The 20,274-nt window shown below is 43.7% G+C and overlaps 1 protein-coding gene and 1 long non-coding RNA gene across 5 annotated transcripts in view; one reads left to right on the forward strand and one right to left on the reverse strand.

Annotated features, from left to right (window-relative positions):
• Positions 1–11,413: 11,413 nt before the first annotated feature.
• On the reverse strand, positions 11,414–13,770 carry LOC119086901. The gene is made up of 2 exons (XR_005090290.1): positions 13,252–13,770; positions 11,414–12,314 (listed from the first exon to the last, which is right to left on the reverse strand). It is a non-coding gene; the product is annotated as an uncharacterized LOC119086901 (long non-coding RNA).
• Positions 13,771–13,790: 20 nt separating this feature from the next.
• Positions 13,791–20,274, forward strand: part of Slfn5 (schlafen family member 5) — a 29,646-nt gene continuing 23,162 nt past the window's right edge. Inside the window, exons 1-3 of one of the 4 annotated variants that reach the window (XM_037200536.1) lie at positions 13,791–13,879; positions 17,400–17,537; positions 18,933–19,960. In XM_037200536.1, coding sequence (XP_037056431.1) covers positions 17,533–17,537; positions 18,933–19,960 — 1,033 coding nt within the window. In that variant the 5' untranslated portion in view covers positions 13,791–13,879; positions 17,400–17,532. Of the gene's footprint in view, positions 13,880–16,923; positions 17,538–18,932; positions 19,961–20,274 lie in introns of those variants that run through there. The other 3 variants (XM_028867003.2, XM_037200537.1, XM_028867002.2) reach the window with 3 other exon arrangements.

A 20,274-nucleotide genomic window follows, 5' to 3' on the forward strand; every position in this document is an offset into this window, starting at 1 on the left:
CCTAGGGGAAGGTCTGACATTATTAGACCCAGCAGTTCAATGTCATTACCAGCACTATTCTGTGTATGTGTGTTTTTCTTCCTCTTAGTTCCACATCTGGAACAAATTTCTGTAATTTGACCTATTTTGTGGTGAGCTCTCTGCATATGCAAGAAAAAGCAGACCCTAGCAGCTCTGGATGTACATAGTTTTTATGATTCATTAAGGAAGAAGAGAAAGGACCAGGAGACTAGCAGATCTCCATGGATGACTACTGTACCTAGCTTAGATCCTGTTTCGTGCATGAACCAATCATATCCAAAGGTGGATGTTCATTGCCACACCTGTGTCCTACATATAAAATTTGGGGATGAGAAGGAGCCTCACCTTTACCCAGCTGGCACAGACTGATTAGGGTTAGTAAGGAGTGTGTCTCACCACACAAGAGTGTACTTTGGGCAAATAAAAAAGAACATATATTCTGTGTATTATGCTTAACCACACAAGAGCAGTACACTGTGGAGATCTGTTTCTCTGTTCACATGAACTTCCTGGGATGATTAAGAATGCTACATCAGGGCTGGAGAGATGGTTAAGAGCACTGGATGCTCTTCCAGAGGACCCAGATTCAATTCCCAGCACCCATATGGTGTTTCACAGTTATCTCAGTGAGAGAGCCTGTATCAAAACATGAGCCAGGAGTGGGAGAGACTGCTCCAGCCGTTAAGAGCACTTACTGCTCTTTTTTTAAATTTATTTTTATTTATTTTACAATACCATTCAGTTCTACATATCAGCCATGGGCTCCCCTATTCTTCCCCCTCCCACTCCCTCCCCTTACCCCCAGTCCACCCCCCATTCCCACCTCCTCCAGGGCAAATCCTCCCCCAGGACTGCGATCAACCTGGTAGACTCAGTCCAGGCAGGTCCAGTCCCTTCCTCCCAGCCTGAGCCAAGTGTCCCTGCATAAGCTCCAGGTTTCAAACAGCCAACTCATGCAATGAGCACAGGCCTTGGTCACACTGCCTAGTTGCCTCCCAAACTGATCAAGCCAATCAACTGTCTCACCTATTCAGAGGGCCTGATCCAGCTGGGGGCCCCTCAGCCTTTGTGTTTCCATTCATTTGGCTATTTTTTTTCAATAATTGAGTAAAACCGAAATTTAGTATAAGCCACAGTTGTCCTAGGGACCTCCATGCTATATATATAGCCTCTATGGTTCTATGGGTTGTGGTCTGATTGTTCTTTATTTTATATCTAGAATCCACTTATGAGTGAGTACATACCATGACTGTCTTTCTGGGTTTGGGTTACCTCACTCAGGATGATTTTTTTCTAGTTCCATCCATTTGCCTGCAAATTTCATGCTTTCATTGTTTTTCTCTGCTGAGTAGTACTCCATTGTGTATATGTACCACATTTTTTTCATCCATTCTCCCATTGACACGGGCATCTAGGTTGTTTCCAGGTTCTGGCTATTACAAATAGTGCTGCCATGAACATAGCTGAGCATTTATCTTTATGGTATGAATCAGCATTCCTTGGGTACATGCCCAAGAGTGGGATGGATGGGTCTTGAGGTAGTTCGCTTCCTAATTTTCTGAAAAACTGCCATACTGATTTCCACAGTGGTTGTACAAGTTTACATTCCCACCAACAGTGGAGGAGTGTTCCCTTTGCTCCACATCCTCTCCAACATTGACTGTCATTGGTGTTTTTGATCGTAGCCATTCTGACAGGTGTAAGGTGGTATCTCAGAGTCGTTTTGATTTGCATTTCTCTGATGATTAAGGATGTTGAGCATTTCTTTAAATGTCTTTCAGCCATTTGTATTTCTTGTTTTGTGAATTCTCTATTTAGCTCTTTAGCCCATTTTTTAATTGGACTGTTCAGTATTTTGATGTCTAGTTTCTTGAGTTCTTTATATACTGTGGAGATCAATCCTCTGTCAGATGTGGGGTTGGTGAAGATCTTTTCCCATTCTGTTGGCTGTCTTTTTGTCTTATTGACTGTGTCTTTTGCCCTGCAAAAGCTTCTCAGTTTCGAGAAGTCCCATTTATTAATTGTTGTGCTCAGGGTCTGTGCTGTTGGTGTTTTATTTAGGAAATGGTCTCCGGTGCCAATGTGTTCAAGAGTGCTTCCTACTTTCTTTTCTATTAAGTTTAGTGTAACTGGATTTATGTTCAGGTCTTTGATCCACTTGGACTTGAGTTTTGTGCATGGTGACAGATATGGATCTATTTGTAATCTTTTACATATTGACATCGTTGTGCCAGCACCATTTGTTGAAGATACTTTCTTTTTTCCATTGTATAGTTTTGGCTCCTTTGTCAAAAACCAGGTGTTCATATGTGCATGGATTAATGTCGGTCTTCAATTCGATTCCATTGGTCCGTATGTTGGTTTTTATACCAGTACCAAGCTGTTTTTATTACTATCGCTCTATAGTAGAGTTTGAGGTCAGGGATGGTGATGCCTCCAAAGGTTGCTTTATTGTATAGGATTCTTTTAGCTATCCTGGGTCTTTTGTTTTTCCATATGAAGTTGAGTATTTTTCTTTCCAAGACTGTGAAGAATTGTGTTGGGATTTTGATGGGGATTGCATTGAATCTGTAGATTGCTTTTGGTAAGATTGCCATTTTTACTATGTTAATCCTACCTATCCATGAGCATGGGAGATCCTTCCATTTTCTGATATCTTCTTCAATTTCTTTCTTTAGAGATTTAAAGTTCTTGTCAAAAAGGTCCTTCACTTGTTTAGTTAGTGTTATCCCAAGGTATTTTATATTATTTGTGGCTATTGTAAAGGGTGCTATTTCTCTGACTTCTTTCTCAGCCCTTTTATCATTTGTGTATAGGAGGGCTACTGATTTTTTTGAGTTGATCTTGTATCCTGCCACTTTACTGAAGGAGTTTATCAGCTGTAGGAGTTCCCCGGTAGAGTTTTTGGGGTCACTTATGTATACTATCATATCATCTGCAAATAGTGAAAGTTTGACTTCTTCCTTGCCAATTTGTATTACTTTGATCTCCTTTTGTTGTCTTATTGCTCTAGCTAGAACTTCTAGTACTATATTGAATAAATATGGGGAGAGTGGACAGCCTTGTCTTGTTCCTGAATTTAGTGGTATCGCTTTGAGTTTCTCTCCATTTAATTTGATGTTTGCTGTTGGCTTGCTATAAATTGCTTTTATTATGTTTAGAAATGTTCCTTGTATTCCTGATCTTTATAAGACCTTTATCATGAAGGGGTGTTGGATTTTGTCAAAGGCTTTTTCAGCATCTAAGGAGATGATCATGTGGATTTTTTCTTTCAGTTTGTTTATATGGTGTATTACATTGACTGATTTTCGTATGTTGAACCATCCTTGCATCCCTGGGATGAATCCTACTTGGTTGTGATGGATGATTGTTTTGATGTATTCTTGGATTTGGTTTGCCAATATTTTGTTGAGTATTTTTGCATCAATGTTCATGAGGGAGATTGGTCTGTAGTTCTCTTTCTTTGTTGCATCTTTGTGTGGTTTGGGTATCAGGGTAATTGTAGCCTCATAAAAAGAGTTTGGTAGTGTTCCTTCTGTTTCTATTGTGTGGAACACTTTGAAGAGGATTGGTATTAGTTCTTCTTTGAAAGTCTGGTAGAATTCTGCACTGAAACCATCTGGTCCTGGGCTTTTTTTTGGTTGGGAGACTTTTGATGACTGTTTCTATTTCTTTAGGGGTTATTGGTCTATTTAAATGGTTTATCTGGTCTTGATTTAATTTTGGTATGTGGTATTTATCCAGAAAATTGCCCATTTCTTCCTGGTTTTCTGTTTTTGTGGAATACAGGTTTTTAAAGTATGATCTGATGATTCTCTGGATTTCCTCGTTGTCTGTTGTTATGTCTCCCTTTTCATTTCTGATATTGCTAATTTGGGTGCTCTCTCTTTGCCTTTTGGTTAATTTGGCTAGGGGTTTGTCTATCTTGTTGATTTTTTTTCAAAGAACCAACTCTTTGTTTCATTGATTTTTTTGTATTGTTCTCTTGTTTTCTATTTCGTTGATTTCAGCCCTCAATTTGATTATTTCCTGGTGTCTATTTCTCCTGGGTGAGTTTGTTTCTTTTTGTTCTAGAGCTTTCAGTTGTGCTGTTAATTCATTGGTATGGGACTGCTCCATCTTCTTTATGTGTGCATTTAGAGCTATGAATTTTCCTCTTAGCACTGCTTTCATAGTGTCCCATAAGTTTGGGTATGTTGTACTTTCATTTTCATTGAATTCTAGGAAATCTTTAATTTCTTTCTTTATTTCTTCCTAGACCCATTGATGTTTCAGGTGGGCATTATTCAGTTTCCATGAGTTTGTGGGTTTTCTATATTTTTTGTTGTTGTTGAGGTCTAACTTTAAGGCATGGTGGTCAGATAAAATACAGGAGGTTATTCCAATTTTTTTGTATCTGTTGAGATTTATTTTGTGTCCAAGCATGTGGTCAATTTTTGAGAAGGTTCCATGGGGTGCTGAGAAGAAGGTATATTCTTTTGTGTTAGGATGGAATGTTCTGTAGATATCTATTAATTCCATTTGAGTCATAACATCTGTTAGGTCCTTTATTTCTTTTTTTTTTTTTTTTTTTTTTTTTTTGTTTTTCGAGACAGGGTTTCTCTGTGTAGCTTTGCGCCTTTCCTGGAACTCACTTGGTAGTCCAGGCTGGCCTCGAACTCACAGAGATCCGCCTGCCTCTGCCTCCCAAGTGCTGGGATTAAAGGCATGCACCACCACCGCCCGGCGGTCCTTTATTTCTTTGTTAAGTTTCAGTCTGGTAGATCTGTCTTTTGGTGAGATTGGTGTGTTAAAATCTCCCACTACTAATGTGTGGGGTTTGATGTGCATTTTAAACTTTAATAGTGTTTCTCTTATGAATGTGGGTGCTTTTGTATTTGGAGCATAAGTGTTTAGAATCGAGACTTCATCTTGGTGGATTTTTTCCGTGATAAATATGTAATGTCCATCCTGATCTCTTTTGATTGATTTTAGTTTGAAGTCTATTTTATTAGATATTAGGATAGTTACACCAGCTTGTTTCTTAGGTCCATTTGCTTGGAAAGCCTTTTCCCAGCCCTTTACTCGGAGGTAGTGTCTGTCTTTGAAGTTAAGGTATGTTTCTTGTATGCAGCAGATGGATGGGTCCTGTTTTCTTATCCATTCTGTTAGCCTGTGTCTTTTTATAGGTGAGTTGAGACCATTGATATTGATGGATATTAATGACCAGTGATTGTTAATTCCTGTTATTTTTTGTGGTTGTGTTCTCCTTCTGTGGTGTATGTTGGTGTGGGATTATCTATTGCTTGATTTTTCATGGATGTGTTTAGCTTCTTTGGGTTGGGTTTTCCCTTCTAGTGCTTTCTGTAGGGCTGGGTTTGTGGACAGGTATTGATTAAATCTGGTTTTATCCTGAAATATTTTGTTTACTCCGCCTATGGTGACTGAGAGTTTTGCTGGGTATAATAGTCTGGGTTGGCATCCATGGTCTCTTAGTGTCTGCATAAGATTTGTCCATGATCTTCTAGCTTTCATAGTCTCTATTGAGTAGTCTGGTGTTATTCTGATGGGTTTGCCTTTATATGTTACTTGGTCTTTTTCCTTTGCGGCTCTTAATATTTTTTCTTTGTTCTGTGTGTTTAGTGTTTTGATTATTATGTGGCGAGGGGACTTTATTTTTGGATCCAGCCTATTCGGTGTTCTGTAAGCTTCTTGTATCTTCATAGGTATTTCTTTCTTTAGGTTAGGAAAGTTTTCTTCTATGATTTTGTTGAATATATTTTCTGTGCCTTTGAGTTGGTATTCTTCTCCTTCTTCTATCCCTATTATTCTTAGGTTTGGTCTTTTCATGGTGTCCCAATTTCCTGGACGTTTTGTGTTACGACTTTTTTGTCTTTAGTGTTTTTTTTTACTGACGAATCTATTTTCTCTATTGTGTCTTCAGTGTCAGAGATTCTCTGTTCCATCTCTTGCAATCGGTTGGTTATGCTTGTTTCTGTAGTTCCTGTTCGTTTTGTCAGGATTTCTATTTCCAGCATTCCCTCAGCATGTGTTTTCTTTATTGTCTCAAATTCATTTTTCAGATCTTGGAATGTTTCTTTCATCTGTTTAATTGCTTTTTCTTGGCTTGATTTGATTTCTTCCCATTTTTTGTTCGTTTTTTCTTCCATTTCTTTAAGGGAGTTTCTTTATTTCCTCTTTAATGGAGTTTTTCATTCCTCTTTAAGGTAAGTTTTTATTTTCTCTTTAATGGAGTTTTTCATTTCCTCTTTAAGGTAAGTTTTTATTTCCTCTTTAAGGGAGTTTTTCATTTCCTCTTTAAGGTAAGTTTTTATTTCCTCTTTAAGGGAATGTTTTATTTCTTCTTTAAGGGCCTCTACCATCTTCTTAAAGTCATTTTTAGGGTTGTTTTCTTCTGTTTCTTCTGTCTTGGTATGTTCAGGTCTTGCAGGTGTAGAATCACTAGGTTCTGATGTTGCCATATAGGTCTTTATGTTGTTGCCTGTATTTTTGCACTGGCGTCTACTCATCTCTTCCTCTGCTCGGTGCAGGTGGTGTCTGTGTCTGAGAGTGCCTCTCTTGTTCTAATTTTTAGTCTTGGTTTAGTAGGAGTTCTTGGTTAAATTGGTGCTATTGGGCTGTTTCTTCAGGGGCAGCTGATCTCAGTCGGTGTAGTATATACTTATGATTCTGGTGATCTGGTTTGGTGGCTGGGCAGCGCCTTCTTCTGTGTTCCCAGGTCACGTTTTGTTTATTCATCAACTCCTCAGCTGATCTTGTTTCTTCAGACTTCAAACTGTAGGCATCTGAATCCTCTCCCAGATGGATTTCAGCTGAGCGGGGTAGTCTCACCAACACCTCCAAGTTGTTGGGTTTCGCAGGATCAGCAGCTGGGCCCTGGGTTGTCCTCAGACAGAGTGTTCAGATTCGTTCTGGTTCCGTCCCACGGAGATAGCTTCTTCCCCGGGTATTGGGGTTAGAGGCGTCCCTGTTCCAAGCTTTTGAGTAAGAGTTTGTTTTCACTAGCTCTTCAGCGGGTAATAGCTCTGTTTCTGGTCTTTATTGCGACTGTGTTTCCGCTGCCGCCGCCGCCGCCTGCTGTGCCTGACTGCCTCTGCCAGGCCAGTCTACCTCTGCTGGCCGCCACCGCCAGGCCCGTGCACTTACTGCTCTTGCAGAAGACCTGGATTCTCATCCAAGCACCCACATGGTGGCAACTGCCAGTCATTTTGATTCCAGGGTGTGGAATTCTCTGACCTCCTTTGGTACCAGGAGGTACTCATGTAGTGCATATAAACGTATGTGGGAGCACACAGATGCACATGCATTTTTAAAAATCTTTTTAAAATTTTTTTTACTTTATGTGCATGGATAGTTCGCATGTATGTCTGTGCACCATGTGTGGCCCTGGTGCCACAGAGAACAGAAGAGGGCTCTGGATCCCATGGAACTGGGGTTATAGATGGTTGTGAGCCACCATGTGGGTGCTGGGAATTGAACCTGAGTCCTCTGGAAGAGCAACAAATACTCTTGACGGTGGAGCCATCTCTCCAGCCCCTACATATAAATGTTTTAAAAATCTAAAAACATATAAACAGAGTCAGGGGCGATGGCTCTTGAGGAGTAAGGACACTGGAGGTAGTTCGTTGACTTCTATGTGCGTGTGCAATACAAATGCACAGTCACCCACACGTGTGTATCCCACTCCAAATGAAAACAAAAACCAGTTTATGGTCTGCAGAGATGGCTTAGTGGTTAAGAACACTGCCTGTTTTTCCAAAGGACCAGGATTTATTCCCCAGCACCCACAGGACAAATCACAACTGTCTCTAAATCCAGTTCCAAGAAATCTGAGTCACATACATACACATAAGCAAAACATATATACTAAAAATCAACATTAAAAATAAAGAATCTGTATATCTACAGAATGGTGTGTGTGTGTGTGTGTGTGTGTGTGTGTGTGTGTGTGTGTTGTAAATGTCAAGGCACACCTATGGAGGCCTGAGGACAGCTTTGTGGAGTATTTGTTTCTTTCTAACTTTATGTGAGCTCTGGTCATCAGGCTTTGCTGTAAGTGCCTTTATCCCCGGGCCGGCCATCTTTCTGGCCAGCTGTGACATCTTCATACCTGTAAACATTGCGCTTTAACTGTATCATCTCCACTTTTCTTTCTTTTATCTCCCCTTCCTCCTTCTCCACCTGCTTCTTTTTTCTAAAACACCTGCAGTTTAAAAACAGGATTCCCCCACTGATTCATATGGACCTTAAAATTACTACATAATGGCATCATGTCAGACCACTGCGATGCACTTTGAACCTTCATCAACATGAGGATGTTCTGCAGTTGAGCACCGTGCTATTAAGGCTGGCTCTTGATCTTCAGTGCATATAACACAAACAGGATGACTCTTGGCTAGGTAAAGTAAGCTTCCTTTTTGAGTCATGTGTGCCTTACACACACACACACACACACACACACACTCACACACACACACACACGCTACTTTAAGATGACTAAATGTCAACTGGAACAGTTTTACTTACCTTTTAAAGATTATATATATGTGGAGGTACAGTATGTACACATGAGTGTGAGTGCCAAGAGGACCTGACCTGGTGCTGAAGTTACAGGCAATTGTGACCCACCTAAGGGTGAGGACTGAACTAGGGTCCTCTGGAAAAGCGATGTGCCCTCTACTGCTGAACCATCTCTCCAGTTCAATGTTCATGGAAAAAATGGATTAGAATGTAGAGTTCCCACATACCTTTTGTCCCCACACAAGGGTGTCTGATGCACAGTGGCATATTTGTTACGACTGATGTGCCTAAATTGGCACAGCATACTACCCTGGCATAATGTGATCTTTCAAAGTCCACAGTCTATGTTAGGATTCACTCTAGGTCATGTGGCCTGTGGATTTTGACAAACACTGCCATTGCAGTAAACACAGAGCAGTCTCTCGCCACCCTAAGATCCCTCTGAGCACCGCGCCAGCAAGGTAGCTTCTTGGTCTTCATTGGCTGTGGCACACACAGGAAGTGTGCTGGTTAAGCAGCTGGCTTCCTTGTTATTGAGAATTCGACAGTTTCTCCAGCTGTTACAGGGCCTACCTTTTGTTTTGCTTGACAGCTTCAGAGTGATAGGAAGCATGTGTGCAGAAAGTGATCGGAAGGGCAAGGAAGGGACAGTCCATTCTTGCGTTGACGCCTTCTAATGTGCCTGGTGTCTCTTCCATGGACTCTTTCCATACTGATTCAAATCCTTCACTACTTTGGAAGCATTTTCTCCTCCAGGTTCTAAATTAAAACCTCAGTCTCCTTTAATTCAATCATATCTTCTTAAGTCAATGTGCTTTAGCTTTATGAACTTCTTTTTTTCTTTTTTCTTTTTCTTTTTTTTTTCAAGACAAGGTTTCTCTGTGTAGCTTTGGAGCCTGTCCTGGAACTTGATCTGAGGCCAGGCTGGCCTCAAACTCACAGAGATCTGCCTGCCTTTGCCTCCCAAGTGCTGGGATTAAAGGCATGTGCCACCACCACCCGGCTCAGCTTTATGAACTTCTTTAAAACGTGTACTTCAAGGCTGAGTGATTTCTTCCTGCTTGATAGGTTACAGGAAGAACCACCTTAGTTATAAATGTTTATATTATATATATATATTAATTTTTTAAAATCTTATTTTTATTTTATGTGTATGGGTGTTTGCCTACATGTGTATCTGTGAACCATGCACATGCAATGCCCTTTGAGGCCAGAGAGGGCGTCAGATCTCCTGCAACTGGAGCTACAGCAGGTTGTGAACGGCCACATTGGTGCTGAGTCCTCTGGAAGAGCAGCCAGTGCTCTTAACTGCTGAGCCATCTCTCCAGCCTACCAAGCAATTGCTTTTAAAATTTAGCAGGAACATCTTACAAACTGCCAAAAGGTCTCCAACTTTACACTTTCATACTAAGATAGCCCAGAGCCTAGAGAGTTTAGGCTCTCATGACACTCCAAGAAAAGAGTCTGATTTTTTCTTACAGATGCTTTAGCCCAAGCTTGAAGTATCTTTCTATATATATATCAAAAGGCTGTAAGAAATGGTTTCATTAAAACTTTTATATTTTTATGTGCACATGTAAGTGTGTGTTTGTCTACGCATGCATGTGCCACTGTGTGCAAACGAAGCTCAGAGGACTCCTTGTAGGAGTTAGTTCTCTCCTTCTACCATATAGGTCCTGAGTACTGAACTGAGGTTGGCAGGCTTGGCAGCAAGAGCTTTTACCCGATGAACCATTTTGCTGGCCCCAAACTGCTTTTTCTGGTTAAGAACTGTGGTATGCCACCTCCCATTTCCAAGGCCAGCAGCTGCCAGGGAGGCCATTCTCCCACCCCATCACTGTGTTGCCTCCCTCATACTCATAGCATCTTTTTGATTATCATAGGCAGCCAGGATGAACTCTTATTTATTTATGTTACATTCCTTTTAAAATTTATTTGTTATTAATTACATTTTTAAATTTATTTTACTTCCTGACCACAGCTTTCCCTTCTCCCTCCTCCCATACCCTCCCTTCACTTCCTCTCTGTTCCCCCTCTCCAATCCACTCCTCCTCCACCTCTATTCAGAAAGGGGCAGGCCTCTCATGGGTGCCAACAAAGCATGGCATATCAAGTTGAGGTAGGACTAAGCTCCTCTCCTTGTATTAAGGCTGGGTCAGGCAACCCAGCACTAGGTACAGGTTCCCCAAAGCCAGGCAAAGCATTAGGGACAAGCCCTGCAGCCACTGCCGGGAGTCCCACAAGTACACCAAGCCACACAACTGCCACACTTATGTAGAGAGCTAGGCTGGTCCCATGCAGGCTCCCTAGCCTTCGGTCCACAGTCTGTGAGCTCCCACAAGCAGATCAGTTGCTTCTGTTGGTTCCCCTGTGAGGGTCCTGATTCCCTCAGCTCTTACAATCCTTTCTCCCTCTCCTCAACAGGATTCCCTGGGTTCAGTCCAGTGCTTGGCTGTAGATCATTGCATCTGTTTCCATCATTTCCTGGATGAGGGCTCTCCAATGACAATTGGGGTAGTTACCAATCTGATTACAGGAGACAGCCAGTTCAGGCTGCCTAGCCACTATTGTTAGGTGTCTTAGCTGGGGTCATCCTTGTAGATTCATGGGAGTTTCCCTTGCACATGACCCTGAAATGCCACCCCCATCAAGTCATCTCTTTCATTGCTCTCTCCATCCATCCACCCCTCAACCCGATCCCTCACGTTCCCAATATATCCCCACCACAGTTTCCTCTCCATCCAGTCCTCCCAGTACCCCCTACTCCTCCCAGTCCCTCCCCAACCTCCCTCTCCCCCAGATCTACTCCTCCTCTTCCCTTCAGAAAAGAGCAGGCCTCCCAGGGGTATCCAATGAACACAGCACAACAGGATAAGACTATGCACAAACTTTCATATCATATTAACAAATAAAGAGGCCTAGTGATCCACAAATCCTTCTTCTAGGTTTTGATGAAGCTTAGGTTTAAACAGAGGCAAAAGGTATGCATAGTTAAGCAGTCCTGGTCAAGGTGTGGTCTTGCTAGTAAACTGACCAATCCTTGTCCAGGCTCCATTAGGTCCGGCCTGATGCTCTGACAAGTTGTCAGAACTGTGTGAAATCTCTTCCTGAGAGTCACATTCCTCCTCCGGCTGCCACCAGCCTTTCCCTTTTTTCTAGTGTGAGATCCCCAGGCAATTTCAGAGTCCTCAGGGTCCACTGCCTCAGTGGTCTGACAATCCAAGGGACAGGCACTTTTTAGAATGTTTTTGCTCCTTTCAGGATGATTACAGTCTGAGGGGAAGAGCAGAAGGAAAATTCCAAGCCACTTCCGTTTTCTTGTACCTGCAAGAGCAATCAAGTATCAGATGGGACTGAGACATCTACTCCCTGGGATAGGGAAAATGTCAGGACACTCCTGGACCTATGTAGGTGCTCTGAGGGTCAGAAAGCAGGATTAATTCTCCCTTCCACTAACTATGCTATGTACTGTTCATTTAAACAAATGTTGATAAAGTGTCAGAATCCTCCTACTTGAACTTGTTTGGAAAAGGCTTTATTCTACTTTGTCAAATGGCAAACATTGTAAGGAGCATCATAAACATGTTTATGAAAAAATTACTTTTAACTTGTTGTCAGGAAAGAGGCTTGGAGCTGTAGCTCAGATCTGAGTTCCATCTCTAGAAGCCATGGTGCTTGTCATCCCAATGCCTGTGAGGCACTCAGGCAGATCCATGGGGCTTCCTGGCTAGCCATCTTAGTCTCTTTGGTGAGTTCCAGGCCAATGAAAGATTCTGTCTCAAAACACAAGGTAGATGATGTTTACAGAATGATGGATGAGATGTCCTCTGGTCTCCATGTATAAACACATACATGTGTATGTGTATCTGTATACACATGTGCACCTGCACACACATGAATACACGCACACATGCAAGGAAAGTGGGAAATGTATTTTTGCTTAAAAGGGAATATCATAAACCAGTTATTTGAATTTCAAAAAGATAGAAAATGTAAGCCAAGTGGTGGAGGCAGAGACCAGCCTGGTCTACAGAGTGAGTTCCAGGATAGCCAAGGCTACACAGAGAAACCTTGTCTTGAAAAACCAAACAAAACCAAAAAAAAAAAAAAAAAAAAGAAAGAGAAAGAAAGAAAAGAAAGAAAAAATGTAAAAGGGCTGATCAGGCTCTATGCTCTTGGTTGCCCCTCCTTCCCGCCCCCTCCCCAAAGGCCTCACCAGCCACGATGCCACAGCATCCCAACATCAGTCTCTCTGTGGCAGCCGTGAACTTTTCACGAACCAGGACTGACTGACTAAAGCCTCCAGCTGTGTCGTAGAGACTGGAGAAGGAGGGAGAGTACTGGCGGCTGAGTCCCTAAATAATACCCACGGCTTTAAGTCTCTTTAACACCTCTCCCCATTTCTTTAGCTTGCTTTTGTTGGAGAGAGAAGGGGAGGGGAGAGGAGGGGCTGGGCAACTTCCCTCGGCTCCAGGGGTTCCAGGGGCTGTCGGTACCTGAGTTGTGAGAAGAGAAATATGTGCTTGTCAGAATATTAAGAAGCGTAAGGAAGGGCAGAAGAGGCGACAGCTGGAGTCAGGATTGGAGCGAACGCTTTAGGAATCCCAAGTGTCGCAAGATCAGGAGATCTAGGCTGGACCAGGGTCTCTCCCCGTATCTCCTCAGTTGCATGCCCGCCCCCCCCAGGCTCCCGCTCCCGGCCCAACGCACCAACGTGTCCAGTAGGAACCAGCGTCTGGAGGGTAGAGCACCGGCAGAAGAAAGCAGAGGCATCGAAAGTTTGGGAAAATAGAGACGAAGGAGAGCTTTAATTTTCTGCCTGGAGTTCTCCCCGATGCCTCCACCGACCCACTCCCTCCATCCCGAGGATCGCTGTCTCTTGGCGAGGTGAAGCCCTGGACGTGGCGGTTCCAGCAGAAACCGAGGGACTTCCAAACCCAGAGGAGAGGGACCCCGGAGCAGTGGAGTCTGGGGTGTCCCAAGAAGAGCCAGATAGAGTCGGGAAGGTTTGGGGGACATGGGATTACACCGGGTTTCCTTCCCTGAGTGGCGGTAACTTTATAGTTTACACTCCCCTTCAAAGTGAAGAATAAGAAAAAAAAAAAAAAGTCCTTTCCTTTCTCCTCAAAGTTAACCACGGTTGTTGGTAGCACGAGGGTTTCCTGGTCCAATCGAACAGGGCTGTTTTCTACACAGTGCCCCACCCCGTGCGATGTCACCACGCTCAGTTGATATAAGAACAAGAACCTTCAGGGTAGAGGTCTCCACTCTAAAGTCCGAGGGGACTTCATCTCTGACTGCAGGAGGCGGGCGCGCTGCGAAGGACAGACACTGGCCGGTAACGGGTTCCCGCGGTCCCTTGTAGAAGTTGTCTCAAAACCCTAGTCATCGGGGTCGCCCCCGCCCGCTCCACACCACTGCCCTCTGGCGCGAGGTTGTGGAGAGGCAGGGTATTCCTGGAATTCCAGAGTTCGCTTCCCACTGGGTGGCCAGGAGCCCGGAGGCTTGGGAGGCGGGGAGGCTTGGGAAGGAGACCCCAAACCGTCCCAAACCCAGTTTTGTAAGATCTGTCTTGCTGAACTTGAGAGCAAACAGCTGAATCTGGTACTCGGCGTCCTGAGGACAGAGGCCAAGTGAGGTCCTGTCCTCGAGGAGGAGAGGGGTAGTGTCCAGTCTGTCACCAGAGCCGCCCCTAAGCCCCTGGCTTGGTCTTCAATGACCCAGGGGAGCCCAGCACTGATGACAACCGGGTTAAGTACAATTCAATGGGCAGCCCGAAGAAGCAGGTCTGCAGAGAGTGATCTCGTGACTGTTTTTCTTTAACGCAGTGTGGTTCTGAAAGCAGAAGCGAGAGAGGAGGGGAGGGGAGAGATGGAGGGATTTGGTAGTAGCTCCTCAGGCCCTCCTCTGATAGGGTTGGGGTGAGGTGGTGGCTGGTGGTTCAGAGGCAAGCTCCTAAGAGAGGAAGTGGGTGCAGTCTTTGAAAGGTTGCCTGGCCCTCCCCACCCAAAAGATCAAAACTGGGCTTGTCCTGATGGGGAAATAGAAACTAATCTTTAATGTGTTTGTGTGTGTGGGGGGGAGGGGGTTGGGGGGGCAGTCGGAGGGGAAATGAGGGTTCCTGTGGCTCCATCAATACTAGAGCAGCTACTTAGTGTGACAACATTTGCACCAGAAGGAAAGGTTTAAATGTCCGGAGGCATTTAAAAACTTGGCGTGAGTTTTACCATCATCGCGCAAGTGAAAGAAGAGAGTGGCGTGACCACGGGATTTCCTGGCCGTATAGGAATTATGCCCATCAGAAAGTGGAAATTCATTTCATAATTATCTTGGTGGGAGGACTTTCAGTAGTCGGCTCTTGGGTCCAAACAACAGTCCTGGTGTCATGGAGGATTACTTTGTTAGTGACAATGTGACACAAAACAAAACAGAAAAAACTACTCTCAGATCCCTTGAGGAGATTACATCCGGCTCTTACATAACCTCAGGGGAGACTGACAGGCTTCTCTCACCTTGCTCAAAAATTGGAGGCATCTAAAAGTCCCAAAGTCTCAAAGTGCCTGGTGAGACCTACTCCATGAATCCCAACACTACGGAGACAGATGCTGGTGGATCTCTATGAGTTCAAGGCCAACCTGGTCCCTGTAGTAAGTTCTAAGTCAGTCAGGGCTTTAAAAATAAAGTTTCAAAGTGCAGTGTGCAGAATTAGAGCCATTGATTCTTACCATAGATTTAGTTTCTACAGAAAAAAAAAATCAGTAGACACGTGAATTTCCTGGTGAGTTTTGACCATTTTGAAATGTTTTAAATTTGTATCTTCAAGATAATTTATGCATGTAGTCTTGGATAGATTTATTGAGGCATTACTGAATCCAACCCAGGTCGGCTGGAAAGCAGCCACTGAGCTGTCTCTCTATCATCTCCTTTATCCAAATGTAAAACTGGGTTTCTTCCTTCTTTTCTTTCCTCCCTCCTTCCCCCTCTTCCTCCCATCTTTCTCTTCACCCCCTTTCTTTGTTTTGACGGGGTCTAGCTATATATCTCAGCTCAGCCTAGAAATCCCACCTCCACTAAGCACCGGGGTTTCAGGTCACCAAGCTCACCCTTCCTGTTTTCTGGCTTTGTTTTGGTTTCTGGTGGTGACAAAGAGCAAATTTGGTCAGGGTCTCCCCATTTAAGGTAAGTGCTGTGCCACACCCTACTTCCTGTTTTCTTGTTGCCTTTTGTATCTTCTGAATGTAATTTAGACATGAATTCTTCATCAGATACATAATTTGCAAATATGTTCTTTCAACCAAGTGCTTATATTTTCATTCTCAACAATATCTTCCAAGAAGGGAAATTCTTATAGCTCAGTATGATGAGCTTTTCTCTTCTATTTTTAAAAAAGATTGAATTAGCCGGGCGGCGGTGGTGGTGGTGGTGGTGGTGGTGGTGGTGGTGGTGGTGGTGGTGCACGCCTTTAATCCCAGCACTCTGGGAGGCAGAGGCAGGCAGATCTCTGTGAGTTCGAGGCCAGCCTGGTCTACAGCGTGAGATCCAGGAAAGGTGCAAAGCTACACAGAGAAATCCTGTCTCAAAAAACCAAAAAAAAAAAAAAAAAAAAAAAAAAAAAAGATTGAATTGTTTTGGGCTACAGAGGTGGCTCAGCAATTAAAAGCACTGGTTACTCTTCCAGAAGACTTTGGTTGATTCCTAGTTCTCACATGGTAGCTCATCACCATCAGTAACTCCAATTTCAAGGATCTTACTCGATCTTCTGGCCTCCACAGGTACCAGACACACACATGCATATATGTGGACCAAATACCCAGATACATAAAATAAAAATAAGCCAGGCTGTGGTGGCACATGCCTTTAATCCCAGCACTCTGGAGGCAGAGGCAGGCAGATCTCTGTGAGTTCAAGGCCAGCCTGGTCTACAGAGCAAGTTCCAGGACAGCCGGAGCTGTTTGTTTTTGAAAAACCAAAAACAAACAAACAAACAAATAAATAAATTTTAAAAATTTAGTGCTGGAAAGATGGCTTAGTGGTTAAGAGCACTGATTGCTCTTCTGGAGGTCCTGAGTTTTATTCCCAGCAACCACATGGTGGCTCACAACAATCTGTAATGAGATCTGATGCCCTCTTCTGGCCTTCAAGGACACATGCAGGCAGAATTCTGTATACATAATAAATAAATCTTTTTTTTTTTAAAAAAGACTTATTTTATTTTATGTGTCTGGGTGCTTGACCTGTATGCACGCCTGTTCACCATGTCCATGTAGTGCCCTCGGAAGTCAGAAGAGGGTGTCAGATCCCCTGGAACTGGCATTACAGACAGATGTGAGCCACCACATGGGCCTGGGATTTAAACCTAGTTCCTCTGGAAGAGCCGCCAGTACTCTTTCATTGAGCCATCTCTCCATCCCTTTCTTTCTATGTTAAATATTTATATGAAATGTCTGCCTAACCCAAGGGAAGAATATTGAGAGAGAGAGAGAGAGAGAGAGAGAAAGAGAGAGAGAGAGAGAGAGAGAGAGAAACGATTTTGACACACTCTGAGCAACCAGACTACAACTCTGGATTGTTCAAAAGTTGGTTGACTAATAACTGACAGCTTCCCTAATTTTGCCTCCACTTCTAACTCAGGAAGCCAAAAATATTCTCCTAAATTAATCATGAAGGATGATCCATTTCTAGCAGATGGCCTGTTTCCCCACTGGCAACAATCTCAGTCAGACCACACCCAAACTTCCTCTGTTGTTTTCACACACCCCCTGCCTGCCAATGAAAGTAATGGTGGCTGAATCCCTTGTTATAGAGAGTTCAGAACCAATACCATGTTCTCAAGCGAGTGTTCATCTTAATACCCACAGTTTCCTGGAGGGGCCAACAAGACACTGTCTCACCACTGGATCTCATCTCAGCTCTAGATCCCAGCCTTTGGCCAGGGGAGTACCCACAGAGCCTCTTGCACATTGCAGGTAGGCGCTTGGTGATTCTGCACTGATGTGGTGAGCAAGAACCGACTCTGAATTCTTTTTCTTTGTACTGAGCTTGCAGCGATTTATTTTCAGTTTGAAACCTGAGTTTTGTTAGTAGTTCTCGTTCTGTGGAGTCCTTGGTAGAGCCAGCTCATTCCTTTTTATTCCCTTCTCTTTCCTGCTGTTCATTACACAGATTTGCAGGGCAGAACTAGTCTTACAGATCAATGAATTTGCAATTCTCTCAGAACTGGTGTCCATTTAGACAATGAATCATAGGTCACTAATACAACCAAGTATGGTTCCCTATCTGTCTTGAGTTTCTGTCGTGAGATTTTAGCTTTGATCCAGTAAGTCATCTATCTGGTTTATAGCCTCTTGAGGGGACACAGATTGTTGAGTCTGGGGTCAAAGGTTGGAGACATGAGGTGCTGGTGGAGAGATACTTTTCATTCTTTCTGATGACTGACAGCTCTTCAGGGTGTTCTAAGTCTAGATACCCCGCTCATCTAGAAACACCTGTTCTTACATGTATACTAAGTCACACACCTTCCTAAATGTCTACAGTCTACATCAATCTGACATCCTTATTGTTCCAAATACTCACTCATTTTCTTTATGATTTAGAGAACTCCAAATTCTGCCAGGTATAGCTGTAAGCATTCTGTTTTAACCTCCCTGATCAAATTTGCATTGCATGGATATTCTGTGCATGGACACACACACACACACACACACACACACACACACACACACACACACACACACAGATTTAAAAAGAAAGCAAAATCAGGATGAGCAATGCCTTGTGGCCATTTCTGTGGTGAAAATGGGTTTCCCACAGACTTAGCTTCTGTAGATGTAACCAACCGTCTTATTAAAATAAGAAACACAGAACCAATGTAAAAGAGTCAGCCGAGAGGTCAGAGCTCAGAGCTAAAATCTTACCTCCTGCAGTGCTCCTAGCTTCCCCGAAAGAGAGCTACTTCCTGTGTGTCTGTCTTTAAATAGTCTTTCTGTTATGCCTTCTCATTGGTTGTAAACCCAAACACATGACTGCCTCATCACTGCCTGTAAGTACCGCCCTCCAGGTCTTAAAGGCGTATGTCTCCAATGCTGGCTGTATCCCTGAACACACAGAAATCTACCTAGCTCATCTACCAAGTGCTGGGATTAAAGGTGTGCGCCGCCACGCTCTTGCTATGGCTCTAATAGCTCTGACCCCCGGGCAACTTTATTTATTAACATACAATTAAAATCACATTTCAGTACAAATAAAATACCACCATAAGCTTCTTTTGTGAAGCTACCCTCAGGTTGTATGGGAATAAAGGGACAACTTCAGAAAGGCGTCCTTACATTTGATTTCCCACCTTCTCATTCTCATCCTATCCTAATGGTTCGTTCTATCTTTCCGGCTTTCAGGAAACCATTTCAGCTAAAGGCTGACAAGATGAGTTTCCTGGCAAATTTGGAATTGAGCTTTGCTGAATGTATCGTAGATGGAGGAAAAGCCACCCTTGGAGTCAGGCAAAGGGCAGGAATGGACCCTGCACAGCGGATGAGACAGAATGAGGTCATCTCACAAGCAGTGTGTGCTCTGCTCAATTCCGGTGGGGGAGTGGTCAAGGTTGAGATTGAGAACGAAGACTATAATTATGAGTGTGATGGAGTGGGCCTGGATCTGCCGCCATTGTTCAGAAACCATTTAGAAGAGATGCTGCAGGGGAAGCTCTTCTTAATATTTGTGAATTCCTGGAATGTGGCAGCCTCAGGCGTGCGGCTCGCCACCTTGTGTTCCAATTTGTACCACAGATGTGGAACATCTACGGAGGTCATGGATTCTCTAGAAGCTCTACAGTTCTTGAGAAGAAGGGTCCAGGCTCTTGGGAATGTTGATGATCCCAACTCATTAAATCCACAGGAATCTCCGGTTGATATTCAGATGACCTTAGCTTCTGCTTTATTTGGTGAACAGCAGCTTCAGTACCTGGAAAAACTCAACTTTACAGAGTCCCCACACGTTGTATTTCAAATGTTCTCGGCAGACCTTGCCCAGGGCATTAAAGAGAGACTCCCCAAGTGTGTTTCTGCACTTGCCAATTATGAAGGGGGATATGTGTTTTTTGGTGTGCACGACAAGACCAGTCAAGTCGTTGGATGTGAAAAGGAAAAAGGAAATCATTCCAGCTTGTTGGCTATGATTAACGGCTGTATCAGGAAGATGCCTGTCCATCACTTCTGTTCACAGGCCCATAAAGTGCAGTGTGACCTCAGATCCCTTGAAGTGTATGATAAGGGGGCCTTCCGTGGGTATGTCTGTGCAATCAAGGTGGACCGGTTCTGCTGTGCAGTGTTTGCCAAGGCGCCTGATTCCTGGGAGATGAGGGACACCCAGATGAAGCAGCTAGCCATGAAGGACTGGGCAGCTTGGATGATAGAAACTGACTCAGGTCAGGGAACAAGACTGAAATGATAGAATGTTTGCTGGGGGGTGGGGTGGTGGGAGGGAGGGCAGAGAGAAAAGGGAGATGTGTAATTCCCTGGTACTTGGGGAAAGAGATTAATTCCTATAGATGGCGGGTTACTGCCCTTCCCCCTGACTACTCATCTTGAATATTCTATGTTCATCAGAATGGCAGTCCCATTAGAGGCTGGTGCAGGGGCAATCTGAACTAATTATTTCTATTCCACATCCTTTCTTGTTTAATTTTGAGTCAGGGTTGCCTAGGCTGGCCTCAAACTCAAACCCTTCCTGCTGCAGCCT

The sequence above is a fragment of the Peromyscus leucopus genome, chromosome 8b (genome assembly GCF_004664715.2).
Source record: "Peromyscus leucopus breed LL Stock chromosome 8b, UCI_PerLeu_2.1, whole genome shotgun sequence".
Taxonomy (NCBI): domain Eukaryota; kingdom Metazoa; phylum Chordata; class Mammalia; order Rodentia; family Cricetidae; genus Peromyscus; species Peromyscus leucopus.